The sequence below is a fragment of the Echinops telfairi genome, unplaced genomic scaffold (assembly GCF_000313985.2).
Source record: "Echinops telfairi isolate 266 unplaced genomic scaffold, ASM31398v2 ScPeMD7_5;HRSCAF=22, whole genome shotgun sequence".
Classification (NCBI taxonomy): Eukaryota; Metazoa; Chordata; class Mammalia; order Afrosoricida; family Tenrecidae; genus Echinops; species Echinops telfairi.
The window spans coordinates 4,483,238-4,498,338 of NW_022103901.1; the positions used below are offsets into that span (position 1 = coordinate 4,483,238).

Below are 15,101 nucleotides of genomic sequence, written 5' to 3' on the forward strand. Positions count from 1 at the left end.
TGGAATTGTGTGTGCAGGCGCCCTCTAGTGGCCACTGTGGCGTTCCTTCCTCCACATTGCCAGCATCGCTTCCCGAAGGCGTTGATTGGGAGCTGGTGGAAGGGCTGGCTCTAGTACTGGGCCAGTGTCCTGCGGGGGGTGGGGGGGAGGCAAGCCCAAGGCTGGCCCAGCTTTGGGCAGATGCCACCTGGAGGGACTTCCCTGGCATCCCTTCATGTGCTTGGGTTTGTGATCAGGGGCAAGGAGGCTGTCTGGTGGGATGGGGCCCTCTGGGTGGGCCCTCTGCCTGGGGCAGCCAGCCCTTCCTCCAGCGGCGTCTGGACCTCTGTCCCTGGGCACAGGGCTTCAGTCACTTTGATGAGTTGCAGGGGCTTCCAGAGTTCCTGTGGTCCCGTCATCGCCCCATCCCCAGGGAATCCTTGGACATGGTGTGCACTGGAGGAAGATGTGGTGCTTTGAGGGTGAAGGGACACACATGACTAAGGGTTGGATTGTAGTGAAATGTCACCACAACTTGTGAAGCCAAACAGCCCCAAACCCACTCCATCACTCTGATGGGGGTGGGGAGATGAAAACCCGGGGTCCTTCTTTGAAAGGGAGACCAAGTGCTTGTGCCTCAGATGAATCCCCATGCAGGCAGAAGCCGGGGGCTTCTGTGGGGCTGGCCCTGGCCGCCGCTCCTCCTGGGTCACCTGCCGAGTGAGTGGGAACCTGCGCTGTCAGCTGGCCGGAGGGGCTCACCTACCTCTCCCCCACAGGCTGTGCATGAGGCACAGGCCCCGCTCGGCCCTGACCCCGCCCCCCTCTCTCCACAGAGTCGGGGTTTTGGAGGACTCCTTCACCTTCCTGGGCATCTTCTTGGCCATCATCTTGTTCCCCTTCGGGTTCATCTGCTGCTTCGCCTTGAGGAAGCGAAGATGCCCCAACTGCGGGGCCTCCTTTTCGTAAAGGGAACCTCACCCCAGGCTTTTCGACATGCTCTTTTTCTAATGTAAATGTCGTGTACAATAGCTTTATCCCATGAAGCTTCAGGACTGTTTTATAGCGTGGAGGGACGGGCCTGGGGTGCCGGGCCTAGGAAGGGTGGTCAGCTCTGGGACCCCAAGGCTATGGTGACTCATCAAAGCACTGCTTCTGGGTCCTATTATCCGAGGAAGGTGAGGGGTACCATTTTAATAAACAAAATTCCTGCCCTTGTTGTCGGGTTTCCACCTGCCTGTGTGCGCATGCCCTGCGGCCGCTTGCCCTTAAAGTGCCGAGCCTCCACTGGGGGGGTGGGCACTGGTGAGAGCTGGCTGGACTGTCAACCTTTAAATACAGACCTTCGCTGGAAAGGTAAGTGACTCTTTAAGGAACATTGTTGCTCAGTCGGTCCAGGCTTGGTCTTTGTGTGCGCTGTGTAAACATGGGAGTGACATTTTCCGTGGACTAAACCCTAGTGTGGGCTCGAGGGAGATGAGAGGAGCCCAGACCCCTCCATGAGCCAGCACTGCCCAGACAGCCCTTGAGGGCCACTTACCACCGTCTGGAAGGACCAGCATCCAGCTCTGGCTTGGGCTCAATATGAACCCAGGCTGCCTGTTGCCCACCCTTGGAGGCAGCCTTTTTGGGGGTTACCCAAGAGTCGATTCTACAGCTCAAGAAAGCATGCCTGTTTTCAAGGTCTTTATTGTCATGAAATACAGTACCGTGACACTACTGCGCTTTGGTGCTAGGGACCCGAGGACCCCCTGCCCCCACTTCCGCACCAAGTTCCATTCTGTGGGGGCAAAATGGGGCTTGGAGGAGTCTGGTGGGGTCCACATGTTGCACCTGATCCCCTAGGACCTGCGTCTAGATCCCTGTAACAAAGCCAGAAGGCTCCCCACGGGGGGCTCTAAAGACCTAGCTGTTTTCCCTGAGTGGAACACTCCTGGACCCTCTCCTATAGGTGGTGGGAGGAGAACAGACCAGGTTCTCTGCCCTGGCTGGTGCTCACAGCCCCTGGGGGGAGGGGCTGCCTGGCTGTCCCCTCCCACGAGAGCTTGTGACATTGTTCAACCCAGCCGGAAGGAGGCCTGCACTGGGCTAGCATCCAGCCCCCAGGAGAACTGAGCTGATGACGGAGCAGCGAAGTCCTGGCAGTCCACAGGGAGCAGCCCTTCCAAGCAGGAAGTCCTGGGTGCAAATTCTGCTCAGGATTCTCCACCGTCAGGGTGAGCAAGGTAGGTCCTTCCTGCTGATGGGAACCTCCCCTCTCCACCCCCCCCAATAGGTGGGCTGCTCTGTATGGCCCTCAGCCCTGGCACGCAGCCTGGGCAGTAAACCCAACAGGTAGCTAGTCACTGTTGGTGATGACTGAACAGGAAACGTGAAGCCCCCACTGCACTGTGTTGTCTGACAGGGGCGCTTGCAATCCCCTCCCTCCCTGGGTGGCTTTCTCTAATAAAACAAATTTAACGACTAAGTTAGAAAATTTATATTTTACATATTATTTTCATAATTTATATTGCTTATGACTTGCACGCCAAGGTGCACGCACACAGTATTTTTCTTCAGATAAATGTCATGCTGCTGCCTGAGAGCACGCGCTTCGTAAAACACTACTGTTGTCTTAGCACGAAAGCGGGGTGCCGGGCAAAAGCACAAATCATCTGTATATTTTGGCTGTTTAAGACAAAAAAAAAGGTGCACTAAGAATCATCCCAAATTTCAGAAGAGATAGGAAGTGTAGATCTTAAATTATTTTGTTGGTCACTAAAGCTACTACTCATTTCATCCTCTTGGAGACAGATGCGTAGACCTGCTAGGTGAAGCTGAGAAGACGTGTCCACCTGCCGGTAAGGACTGGGCCTCGACTGGGCGCCACACCAGTCCCAGCATCTTGGCGTCAGTGCGTGTGTGAGGTGCACCAGTCAGCGGGTGGTAGAGTTTATGGGGGGAGCCCAGCGGCCGCCTTTCACCGGATGATGGGAGCAGACCGGTCGTTGGTCACCGTCGGGCGCAGCTTCACGGTAGCAAAGGGGTTCTCTCCGCTATGGGGGGGGCGGGCGGGGGAGAGAGCGCCTTCAGAAACACTAGGCTGAGACACACTTGGTTTTCAGAGACGAAACCGCCCTCCCACCCCCAACAGCAGTGGTGTCTGAACCCAGGGTGGTGGGTCAGGTCACCCGTGTGGCCCTTGACAGCTGCGTCCCAGAGGAGGCACAGACAACACCTACCTTAGGAAAGGGGGCTTTGCCATCCCGTTGGCATCATTCTGTGAAGAGAAGATGAAGGTTACGGAGCGCCCTGAGACAGGGAGGTTGGTAGCACCGAGGGTTAAACACCAGCCTGCTAGCCGAAAGGGCAGCAGTTCAAAGCCATGAGCCACTGAAGGAGAAAGACAAGGCACTAGTCTGCTTCTGGAAGGATCTAGTCTAGAAACCTCAGGGAGCGGTTCTGTGCTGGCCTGTGGGTCCCCAGCTGGGAGCTGGTTCCAACCAGCGCGACAGCAGTGAGTGTGGGACGAAGGGGAGGGAGGCTGTGAGTATGGGTGCACAGACCAGGTGAGGACAGCATGTTTTGAAGGACAGGTACCTTCACAGGCGGGTGGACATGTGACCACAGGCCACCTTGTGAGAGGCCCCTGTGCTTTCGGAGGACAGTGAGGATAAGGGGAGTCCAGCTGCCCCTAAAGATGGTCCCAGAGCTGCACTGTGGGAGAAGAGCCCACCCTCCCCACCTCTGCTCCCCTCCCAGGTGTGCTGGGAACCTAGAACCACGACCCTCGGGGAGAAGAGGAGCATGCACATCAGGCGCCGTGTGGGAGGAGCCCTGGCCGCGCAGTTGGCTGCTGACTGAGCACAAGGTCTCCCGCTGGGAATTGTCTGCCACAGGACTGGCAAGGGCAGGTCTACCTTGACCTCTAGGGTCAGCATGAATCAGGACAACCGGAAGGCTGTGGGTTTGGTTTTGGAATGTACGGGAAGGGAAGATGGGGACTCTGCAGTTAGCAAGTGTCAGTGACCAGCCTGTGCCACCCATCACCCATCCCCTCCATCAGACACTCGCCCTTGTGCCTCCCCAGACCAGACTCCACAGGTGCCCCCAAGCCAAGCCCCCTTTAACAGCTCTCTCACATTGGACCCCACCAGCCATGGATGGGGAGAGCCTGCAGCAGACGGGATGGTCAGGTCTAGTTACAACTATGCAGTGTGTTTTTAAGACGACATTTGAAGGGTGAGTTATCAGAGACAAGTCCCCTCTCCCTCCTGATCCTAGCCAGCCCCCTAGCCCGTCTACAACTCCTCCTCCGGTCAGTGAGGTGTGCTACTCAGTTCAGGGTCTTCTCGCTGGGACATCTAGAAGATTTTCCTTAGGAGTCGCTCAGCCTCCCTGCCCCACACGGGACACTTCATCCCTATTTCCTAAGCTGCCCCCCACCTTTCCTCTCAGAAACAGCACCCCAGCTGGCCTCTCCCTCTCTCCTCTGCCTCACCAGCCAGGAAAGAGTCCCCATCCAGCCTTGGCCTCAGCCCTGATTGGTGGGCGGGGTGCCCACTGTCCCCTTTGCTACCTCCTGACTAATCTTTCCAAAGTCCCCTCAACTGCTTTCACTGCCCAAAGGCCACTTCAGGTCTCCCAGAAACTCCTGGAGGGTCTGCGGAGCCTGGCACACCCCATCTCCGCAGGTCCCCACGGGCTGCCTGCTGGGCTGACGTCAGGCCAGTGGTTTGTCTGCCACCACGTGGCCAGTCTGGATGAGTTTCTGACCCCTTGCACGCGTTGGGGGCTGTGCAGTCGGCCTCTCCAGGAGCGTCCTCAGCAGCACCACGGGGAGGTGTTATTCATTGGGCCCCAGGGCCTCCGCCAGCTGCTTATAGAAAGGCTTAGCCAACCCCAACCAGAGTGCACACACTGGCCATGGATGGGAAGGGCCTTGGGACCAGTGAGCAGGGCAGCCATTGGTCACTGGTGCTGCCCTGTAAGACTGAGGCAGAGTGCCACACCTCGGTTCCCCCTGCCACCACAGAACAGGTGCTCTGGCGGCCCATCCCCCTCCTCGCTGCTGGACTAGTGCTTAGTGTCTTATCAGAGAGCCGTGCCTCCTGAGGAACTCACAGGCCCCGGCCAGCTTGTTGGTGATCCTGGCCTGGTCACATCATGCTGGCCGAGCCAGGCCTGTGAGGGTGCTGGGCAATAGACCAGCTTAAGCCGCTTTCCCTGCTGCTCGCCCGGGACCCCCTCCCTTTCCGCTTCGCACCCTGAACCCTCATGGAACCCCTTCCCCTTATTTCTAAAGCCTGCAGGAGGCCCTTTCATATTCCTCATGCAGCCTGATGGGCATTTGTTTAAACACAGGGAGCCCTGTCAACGGGCCAGAGCTAGCTCACCTGGGGCCGGGGACTCAGCTCCCTGGTCACAGCCCCTTCAGTCTCAAGAGGGGGATGCAGAAGCCCAATAGGGGCAAGCTAGCCACTCTGGGTGTGTGGCCATCTGCCACAATGAAGGCTGCTATCGAACCCCATGCTTGCTGCAGAGCGGCCAAAAAGGAACCACCATTCCAGGTGGTTCTGAAAGCTGCTTCCACGTGCGATCCTCCAGGAGCATCCCCAGTCCTGGAGGGTGGGTGGGGCTGCCCGCTTTCTGCTTCACTCCTGGTGAACTGTTCTGTTTATTGAGTCTGACCGACGCTGGACTGGCATGGATGGTGATTCAAGGTAACTGGAGTCAAACACAGAACTCCACACAGGCTCCCCCACCTCAGTCTGTAAAACACGCTCCATGTGAAGCACTTCACCAGCGCTCCCTGCACTTGGGGTCCCCAGTAAACTGTAGTGAGCCCATCCCCCAGAGCACCACCATGGGCTCACTATCTGCTTGGCAGCACCTGAGGTGCCCCTCAAGGGGCAGGACGGCTCAAGTGGTCAGAAGCTGAGCGTGTATTTTGCCTCCTGGGGTGATGGTGAGGGGCTCATGGTGTAGACACTTCCGCTCAAAGCAGGTGGCGGCGACGGGGTGCTGCTTGAGACACTACTACTGGGGGCTTGAGAAGTGATGTGGACACATGTCAGCGATCCTTCTCACCTATTGTCCGTGAACTGCCCTCAACACCTTTCAATGCGGTCTCCTGCAGTGGCAGACCGCACTGGGTCACCCTGAACCTGCCAGGGGAACATGACTTCCAACCCACCAGACAGCAGCGCTCTCAACACCCAAGCTCTCCTCGTCTGTGTTACCCCCGGGATGAGAACACGTTCTTGTTTCCCACGCCAGTCAGGACTGTGACTGCAAAAATGTCCGCGGTGCTGTCATGTATAACCCCAGTACCAACCTTAATAAAGTCACGGTGCTCAGCACGCCCTCTCGGCGGCTGCCTAAAACCACAGTGTGGATCTAGGACATTTCTGTCACAGAAACATTCCAGAATGCTCTACCACACAGTGATAGAACGGGGGCTGCCGGCGCAGCCACCCCAACCAAGACGTGCTCTGGCAAAACCAAGCAGGCAAGTGAACAGCAGCTGCACGCTGGTCTGACGCTCCTACTGCTCATGTATGGGGGCAACGGAGCACAGGACGCGGGTGGATGCACGGGGCACAGGGCACGGGCCAGGCTCGCCCACCACCTGAGAAGACAGCCAAGCACAGGGGAAGAAAGCGCTTTCTGGAGTGAAGACATTTAGAGTCACAGGGACCGATGAGCAGACCCAGGTCGCACAGTGGGTGTACCCAGAAGACAAGCTGCACAACATCTTCTGTCGATATTTCAGACAAGGCAGGGCTATGTCCCATAATGCCTCACTGCTAAAGCACAGGGCAGGCTTTCGGAAGAGCAGCCAGCTCCTGTGATCACAAGGCTCTGTCTGCGCAACCCACCTGAACTGAGACCCGACACACAGGTGAAATGGCGTTTGGCTGATGGGGACAGGGCTGTGGAGCGCCGACCCCCCCCTCTGTGGGTAGTTAGGGGATGTATGCAGCCAGAGACATCACCCAGTGGCAACTGAATAAAAGACAATGAGCTGACGGGCTGGATCACAGCCTCCTGGTGACTTTCCACGAGGCAAGGGCACGGCGGCCTGGCAGACTTCTGGTTCAGCCTGGTAGAACCATCTGCAGCTGGGGGCTTGTCCTCCAGCTGAGTGTCCCATCCATCGGACAGCCACCTCCCATCACCCTTCAAACTCAGCCGTCCAGCAATCTCCACATCGCCGACAGCGCTCCCAGTCCATCCTCCTCACACCGTACTTCCAGCCAGTTCCTGGCACCACCCGCTGCCTTCAGACGCACTGCACCGGCTCCCCACCTTCCTGCGCGGCCCTGCTCTGAAGCCAGGCTACCAAAGATGCTGGAGAGCAGCACCCTGGCTGGCTGCTTTAAACTGGCCCAATGGCACAAAGGGTGTTGGGTGTTCGTCACCTCAAAGCCTACTGCTTCTCACCCTCAAACGATGCGGAGTTGTCTGACATTCGTCTGGCCCCCAGAGGGCACCTCCTTGGTTGTGTCACTTGGTGAGTCTACTGTCCACTCAGCCATGTGTTTCCAGGCTGACCGGCAGGGGGCGCTGCTGCCAGCAGCTCTGTCCTGTCCTGGGGGCTCCTCCCACTCCAGGCTCCCTGGCCCCACAGGAAGGTGGCTTGAAGGCCCATGTGGAGACAGCACTGTGCCCCTCAGCCAGGGCTGCCCACTCAACATACTGCACTTCCATGGCTGCCTGTCATCCTGGGTTACTCTGGCCGCTTCCACGGCTCCTAGTGCGGGTTCCCTGCTATCTCATAGAGTCCACAGTAATCAATTTTAAAAGAGGGGTGGAGGGGGGGCACAAAACCCAAAGACCAGCAAAAACCTGGTTTTGCTTATTTGTCCATGTGGACATCCTCTCACCAGGAAGTACCACGGCCCGAGGGTCCAGGAGCCAGTCTTTGTGCCCCTCTGAGCTGCCAGAGCCAGAGCTGCTGCCCTGGGCACGCAGCCTCTGCGCAGTGAGGTCCCTCACAGGCCATTCAAGGACGAGAGGGGAGGCAGTGCTCACAGACTGCCGGTGTGAGGTCAATGCTTCCCGAGCAACCTGAAGGTTAAGCTCCCAGGGTTCACCTTCAGCCTGCCTTCAGAAAACCACCTGACACCGGGAGCCACTGCAGAAAAGGGGATTAATGATCAAAGGCCTGCAGTCGGAACCCAAAGCCAAGAGATTACAAACCCTATCAAAGCCTGAGGTGAAGTGGCGATGCGGAGCCACTGGGCACACCCTAACGGAGGAAAGAAGGGCGACGGAGGAGGGAGAGGCTGTGTGACCAGGAGGAGGGTGGAGGACCCGGAGGGGCTAGGATAGTGGACATGGGAGTGGGAACTTGGGAAAGTGAGTCTGGCAGCTTTACTCACAGGAGACACGGCTCCCGGCTTGGGCGCTGTCACTCTGAAGGTCGAGGTCTGTGTGGGAGCCTCTCCTCTCTTGTCCGCAGCTGCCCCCGTGGACAGACAGTCTTGGTAATCTGGCGGAGGGAAGAAGACCTGGCTCTTCTCAGCCAGGTTCACGGTGCTGACGCTCCGCACAGGCACAGGGCTGAGAGGAAACAAGGACAGGATGCAGTGAGGGAGAGCCTGGCAGCCTCTGTCCAAGTGACCCAGCAAGATACGGTTGAGGGGGGGAGGGGGCCGCTGCCAACACACGGGTGCACATGTGCTTACCCCTAAGCGCACACACCCTACAACACTGCACTGTTTTGAATGGCCAATAAAGCTAACCCCCCAAAAGCTCTTCAGAGTCATGACCAAACAAAATAAAGCAGTCACTAGCTAGCTTGATTAGGAGCTGGATCTTGATCTATATAATCTATAGTGATCAACTAACAAAAAAAGTAAAAGAAAGAGACCACAGCACGAACCTAAGTAAGCACTTAAAGATAAAAAAGAACTGGCATGCCGTCTCCACAAATGTTACTGTCGTGTCGGCACACGGCATCCGGGGTGCTGCTGGATCGGGGATGAGAGGAGGTGGAGATGGACTCAGGGGCCGCCATGGAGAAGCGGGGACAGGATGGGGTGTGGTTCCTGGAGCACTGTCCCAGTTTCCCGGGGACCCACCTCAAGGAGACTGTGGGACTGCAATGGGCTCTACGAGTCATGGCTGTCACTGTAACACACTGCCCTGAAACACACTTGTCGGCTACCAGAGGTGGGATTCAAGCCCCGGGCGGGGAGGCCTGAGGACCATCAGTGTCCACAGGATAGGCAGCACAGGATGGGCAGCAGAAGAGCCCCTGGAGGTGAACACACAGGGACAGTTGGAGGAGTACAAAGAAAAGAATCCAAGGTAGGACGTTCTGGAGAGAGAATTCGCCAAGGTTTGAGGCTGTACTAAGGATCACATTTTGTAACCAGAGCAGCACTGAGGAGAGGTTGGCTGGGTCTCTTCATCTTCCAGATCCCCATGGACGATGGAAGAATGGAGCAAGGTGGGACAGTGATCTCTCTTTTCCCCTGCCCATGGCTCTGCTTGGAACCTGGGTGTGGTAGTTACGTCATCTGGTGTCAGTTTGGGACTTGAGAGGATTAAGAGTGAAGGGGTGGAGTCTAGTCTGTCCATTGGATCATAGCCAATGAGGCCTCTGTGTGAACATGGCCTTCTCCTGAGAATTCTGGGAACTCCTTTATTTTTCCTCCTTGGAGGTGGGAGACACTTTCTCTCTCTGCTCACTCCCTTGGAGAGACTCTACTGACAAGGTGGACTCCCCGAGAGATGCTCTACTGACAAGACACATGGCACCAAGCTGATGGACCCCGTGCCCTGAGAACTGGAGGAGCCACATGGAGACCCCTGCCAGTGCTGAGATGCTTGCACCACTGGATCCAGAAGACTTCCCACCCACTGGCCTGTGATCTACCTGCATTTGGCGTCATTGCATTTGGTGTGTGAGTCTGAAGAGGACTTTATACATTGGTATGGACATATGGGCTAATATCAGACTTAAGGACTTGATCTGGACTGGGCTGTGATGTTTTCTCAATGTTCAACTGTTCTTGTAGATAAAGCCCTTTCTTGTACACATGAGTGTTTATGAATTTGCTTCTCTAATGTTCCCAGACTGACAGACTGGGGCTCAGGGTGGGCTTCTGGTGGCTGGGGAGAAGGGGCCACACTCGGGCTACCTTGGCACGGGTGGAGCGGCTGCTTCCTCTGCGTCCCCCTCCAGCACCTGTGTGTACGACGACGGGAACCAGCCTCTCCTGCAGGGGAAGGGGAGGGGGACAGAAGACCTCTCTGTGGTACAAGCTCAACAGCAGGCATGCCAAGGAGCAACAGTGAGGGCGCAGGGACTGACCCCCAGGCTCACCACAGGGCCTACATGTGGGCCGAGGCTCGTGGAAACACACGTCACTGATAAGCCTGGTTCCTTCCAGGCGGCTGACAGGCGAGGGCGGTGTTTACTGTTTAATGTGAGGTCATAACACAATGACTGAGCGTGTTGAGAAAGCAAGTCATATGCTTGAAAGAAACAAGAGACCAGGAGAACGTTATCTGCACTCAGGTGACTTTGCAGACTTTGGTCTTATCTGTTGGAACACCAAGTCCAGGCAGGCCTCGGAGCCTGGGGTCCCATTTCAGTCCTCCCCAGTCGAGCAAAGAGCTCATCAAGCAAGCCCCACGTGTGTTTGGTTTCCCTGGTCTGGAGTGTGGGACAGCATCATGAGGAAGCCTGAAACATGGCGGGCATGACCAACAGACGTGCCACGGGAACATGCGTTTGGACAAACGGCACCCACATCGGATGCAGGGCAGCCACCCACTTCCACTCCGTGAAAACCAGGATCTGCGCCATGCAGTACAATGAGGTCTGCCCGCACTGCTGCCCAGCGACTGACCCACAGCCCCGACAGGGCAGGGCAGAGCTGCTCCATAGGGTTTCCCAGGTCTCAGCTTCTCCAGAGGAGCAGCTGGTGGGTTTGAACCTCCAGCCTTGCAGTGAGCAGCCTGATGCTTACCCCACCGCACCACACGGGCAGCACACAGAGGATGGCCTGAGAGGGAACACTCCGGGAAGGTCTGACTGAGTGGGCTGTGCCTCGTGGGACTTACACTCTGGTGGCATCCAGCTCCCCATAGAGCCAGCCGTCCTTCTCCTCGGGGATGAGCAGCGTGATGACGGCCCCCTTGGCAAAGCTGAGCAGGGTCTTGTTCCCGCCGTCGGCATGGGCAAAGATGGCCCTCACCTTCTGCTTCTTCATCAGGTTCAGGCCCGTGGCCACGGACACCGAGCGCTGGAGACTCGGGTCCTCAGGCGGCTCTGGTCCAAGAGGAAGCCGGTGTGAGTGGCACCTCACTCACGGACATCTCATTCCCAGTCCACTGACCCCCGTGGAACAGAGCGCCCAGGCTGGGCGGGGCAGAGAGAAGCACCATGCTGTCCACACCAACAGACGACGAGACCGAGTGACTCGCCGGGACCCCTGAGCTGGTAGTGGCAGGGTCAGGAGTCACAGAGCAGCCAGCACCCCTAAGCCCTGGGAGCATGCTATGTGTCGAAAAGCACACGCAGGCTGGATCACTCCTACATGTATACAGACGGGACAGGCTTATTCAGTTTAACCATTTCTTCCCACTCACGTTCTGCTACCCTAGGACCTGAAAACAACGCAAACTCTCACTCTGCATTCTCGCTGATTCTTCACCCCGTCCACACAGAGATGGGGTCATCTCCTGCCACGCAGCCCCCAAGGGTGCTGTGTGTCAAGCTCGTGAAGTGGAGGCAGTGAGGCAGAGGTGAACGACCTGACGCCCACCCCTACCCGGGACACGGCGTTTCTCGCTGGGGCCTACACTTGGCTGCCTTTGTGCTCTCGTCTTACAATCCAGTTGGAGTCCACCGTGAACCGATAGAGCTTTGCTGCTTCCTTGAGACTGGAGATGAACTCAACTCCGTCTGAAGGCAGAACCCTGCCAGCCACACCTGCAGCTGGAACCCGGACACACCCGCAAAGAACCAGCCGGCCGCCCTGGGAGCCAGGCTGCTCCAGAAGACCCCGCCAAAGCCCCAGCTCTACAACACCTGTCGTTTCAGGCAACAGCATCTGATGGGCAGGGTCCACTCTGTCTTCCAGAAAGCACACGTGCTGCCATTGAGTCAGTTCCGATAGTCGTGACCGTACAGGGCAGGGCAGATCTAGAGCTGCCCGTGGGTTTCCCAGACTGACTGTGGGGCAGAAAGCCTCGTCTCTCTCTCCGAGGAGCGGCTGCTGGTCTCCACGGCGAGTGTGTGGACGGCTGCCCCACGTGTAACCCACTAGGCCAGAGCTTCACCTTCCTCCTGCCGCCACCCTTCCACACGGTTAGCTCCTCATGCGGTGGTGACCCCCAGCCAGGAAATTATTTCGGTTGCTACCTCATCACTGTCATTTTGCTACTGTTATGAATCGGGCAACTCCCAAAGGGGTCGCAACCCACAGGTTGAACACCGCTGCACTCAGCCACCAGGGCTATGGCTGCTGCTGCTGCGAGCCCCCAGGGCTAGTACTCAACAAATACCCTTGCCCCCCTCTGCCCTTCTCATGGGCTGGCTCGCTCTCTACATGCTGCCTGAATCACACCTAGACCTTTATCTGCTTAGAGCTGGGACATAAACTATGTGTGTGTCTGTTTATAAAGCCCCAGCTCACCACTGGCTTATCCAAAGCATGCCCAACATTTACATGAATAATAAAATGGTAATGAAACATTTAAAATCACACCAGATCTCTTACCTGTTGAATTGTTTGTCCTTTCTGAATTCTGGGCCACGGTTGCTGGGTTATTAAACATATCGATCAGGGGACCGCTGTAGGCTTTAGTTGAAGTGGCTGGGGTCATCTTTGGTGAATATTTAGAAAGGGTGTCATAATCTTTCCCAACCTGTGGAAAATCCTCTGTTAGTCTAGTGCTGAGTACCACACAGCAAATCGACAACAGGGCTTCCCGGGACTGGTTATCACCACCTGTGCTTGAAGCGCCACCTTCTCCAGCTCCGTCTCAGCTGCCAGGCAGCAGCTCCTCTGCAGAGAACTCAAGCGTGGTACACGCCCTGTTACTCCCCTTTGTAGTCCTCGCTGACTTCAAGGGAAAATAAATGGTTCCCCTCCTCGTTTTCGACAGCAACATGCAGACCCTGCCTCCCAGTGTCGACGGCCATGAGCCAATCGTAGTGTCCACATGGCACTGCCTGCATTTCTAGAGCAGTCCCGAGAAGGACAGAAGGACGGACGGCTAGAGCGATGTGTGCATTTGGACTCTTACGAGGTTCTGCCAGACAATATTTCAAAAAAGGCAGCTACTATTTAGAGTGTGTGAATCAGGGTACCCGTGGGTTCTGCTCAGTGTTGGGGGGGTGGGGGGCACATGGCTGACCCTATCTCCCAGTATGGTGAACACTCAGCCCTGCGTCCCTCGACCCAAGGGAGGCGCAAGTCCCTCTCGATGCCCCCAGCCCCCAGCTTCTTTCTGGGTGCACTGCCTGTTCATATCCGTTACGTAGCACTTACACCTCCAGTTGGCGCTCGTCAGTCAGAGAAGCTCCTTGTCCTGTTTCTCTGTGGTCACGGAGGCCTGCTAGCGCTGTTGTGCTTGCGCCAGAGAGAAGAGCCGGGCTGGCCCGCCTGCCCTCAGGAAACTGCCTTCAGGTTTCTAGTTCTGCTTGGGGTTCTATCAAAAGTCATCCTCAATTTTCTCCTAAATTTTTCTTTGTATCAGGACTGTCACACCAACCAACAAAACTCATGGCTATCTGACCCCCAAAACCCCTGAAGGACAAAGCAAGACTGTCTCACTGGGTTTCCGAGGCTGCCAGCTCTATGGGCACATGTGGCCTCGTTTTTCTCTGGGAGGCCAGTGGGTGGGTCTGAACCGCTGACCTTCTGTTGAGCAGCCAAGTGCTTTCCCAGTGAGTAGCTACGGATGTGAGTGCCGCTCATTAAGCAAGTGGCCCATCCCCACCTCACTGCAGTGCCCACTGATCACCTTCCTGGCGAAGTGCAGATGTCCCCCTGCATCCGTTTCTGGATGCTGCCCTACCTCAGGAGAGGGGTTTTCTCATAAATGTTAATATACAGTTCATCCCCACCCACTTCATTTCATTGGGAAATTTTAGAGTTAGCTTCTAAATGTTTTCCTTTATCCCAAGAAATCTTCACGGGATTCTGATGGCCAAAGCCCACTGCCGATGACAAGTGGGCTCCGACTCACAGCAGCCGGGGCAGTCGACGGCTCCTCCGGGTCTGAGACTGACATCAGAGGTGCCTAAGCATATTTGGCCTACACCCCGCCTTTCCAGAAACACAAAAAAAATGACTCATGGCCCCGTCCCCCTGCCACTGAAACCTTTTGTCCAGAATAAATAAAAAGGCATCCGCTTTTGCAGACCCGTGGACCGTTCCGGGCCCCTCAGGGGCAGTGTCACCCACTTTGGGAAACATTGCTCTAAATCTCTGCAGGAGCAGGCAGCCTCATCTTTCTCCCTCAGGGACTGCTGGTTTGAACCGCTGACCTTGAGATGAACAGCTCAAAGCATAACCCATTTCACCACTGGGGCTTCTGATGAGCAGCACACCCAGTGGACACAGTAGTAGGGGGTGGTGGCAGACACTGCTCCTCTCCAGCATGGCCCTGGTTAAGACCCAAGGGCACTCTACCTCCTGCAGCTTAGGGCCCAGGCTTTGGCCTGGTCTTCCTCCCTCAGCTCCATGCTGTGATGGGCCCTGGCTAGCTGGCCTTTTGTCTCTCTGCTGTCCTGGGGAGTTTTACAAGGAGGCAGGGTGGGCCCCTGACCACACCCACACCGCCACTCAGGGCCACCAGCCCAGCTCACAGGGGAGAGATGCCGGGGACTCCTGCCCCAGTGGTAACTTCCACAATGTCAAATGGCATCGGAAGTCATGCCACTCTGTTTTGTTCTCTGGGACAGCTCTGCTTCCTCCATGGGGAAAACATTTTCAAGTTGGAACTAAAAATAGTGGCAAAAAAAAAAAAAATAGTGGCGACACATTTTCCAAAACAAAAGACCCCAGTGCTGACCACAGCAGAAGGCCTTTTGCACAGCGAATTCCCGAGCGGGGGCGTGAGCACAGATGGGCCCTTCGAGAGAGAACAAGAGGGGCTGGAGGTGCCGTGGG

At 56.6% G+C, this 15,101-nt stretch overlaps 2 protein-coding genes across 2 annotated transcripts in view; one reads left to right on the plus strand and one right to left on the minus strand.

Annotated features, from left to right (window-relative positions):
• BRI3 (brain protein I3) overlaps positions 1-1,199 on the plus strand; it is a 19,388-nt gene extending 18,189 nt beyond the window's left edge. The window contains exon 3 of the mRNA XM_045284474.1: positions 816-1,199. Within this exon, the coding sequence (XP_045140409.1) occupies positions 816-948 (133 nt within the window). The 3' untranslated portion in view covers positions 949-1,199. The remainder of the gene's footprint in view (positions 1-815) is intronic.
• A 453-nt stretch (positions 1,200-1,652) lies between these two features.
• The window catches only part of BAIAP2L1 (BAR/IMD domain containing adaptor protein 2 like 1), a 92,716-nt gene continuing 79,267 nt past the window's right edge, over positions 1,653-15,101 (minus strand). The window contains exons 9-14 of the mRNA XM_045284481.1: positions 12,702-12,918; positions 11,041-11,248; positions 10,113-10,190; positions 8,346-8,526; positions 3,201-3,238; positions 1,653-3,014 (exon numbers count right to left, since the gene is read on the minus strand). Coding sequence (XP_045140416.1) covers positions 2,939-3,014; positions 3,201-3,238; positions 8,346-8,526; positions 10,113-10,190; positions 11,041-11,248; positions 12,702-12,918 — 798 coding nt within the window. The 3' untranslated portion in view covers positions 1,653-2,938. The remainder of the gene's footprint in view (positions 3,015-3,200; positions 3,239-8,345; positions 8,527-10,112; positions 10,191-11,040; positions 11,249-12,701; positions 12,919-15,101) is intronic.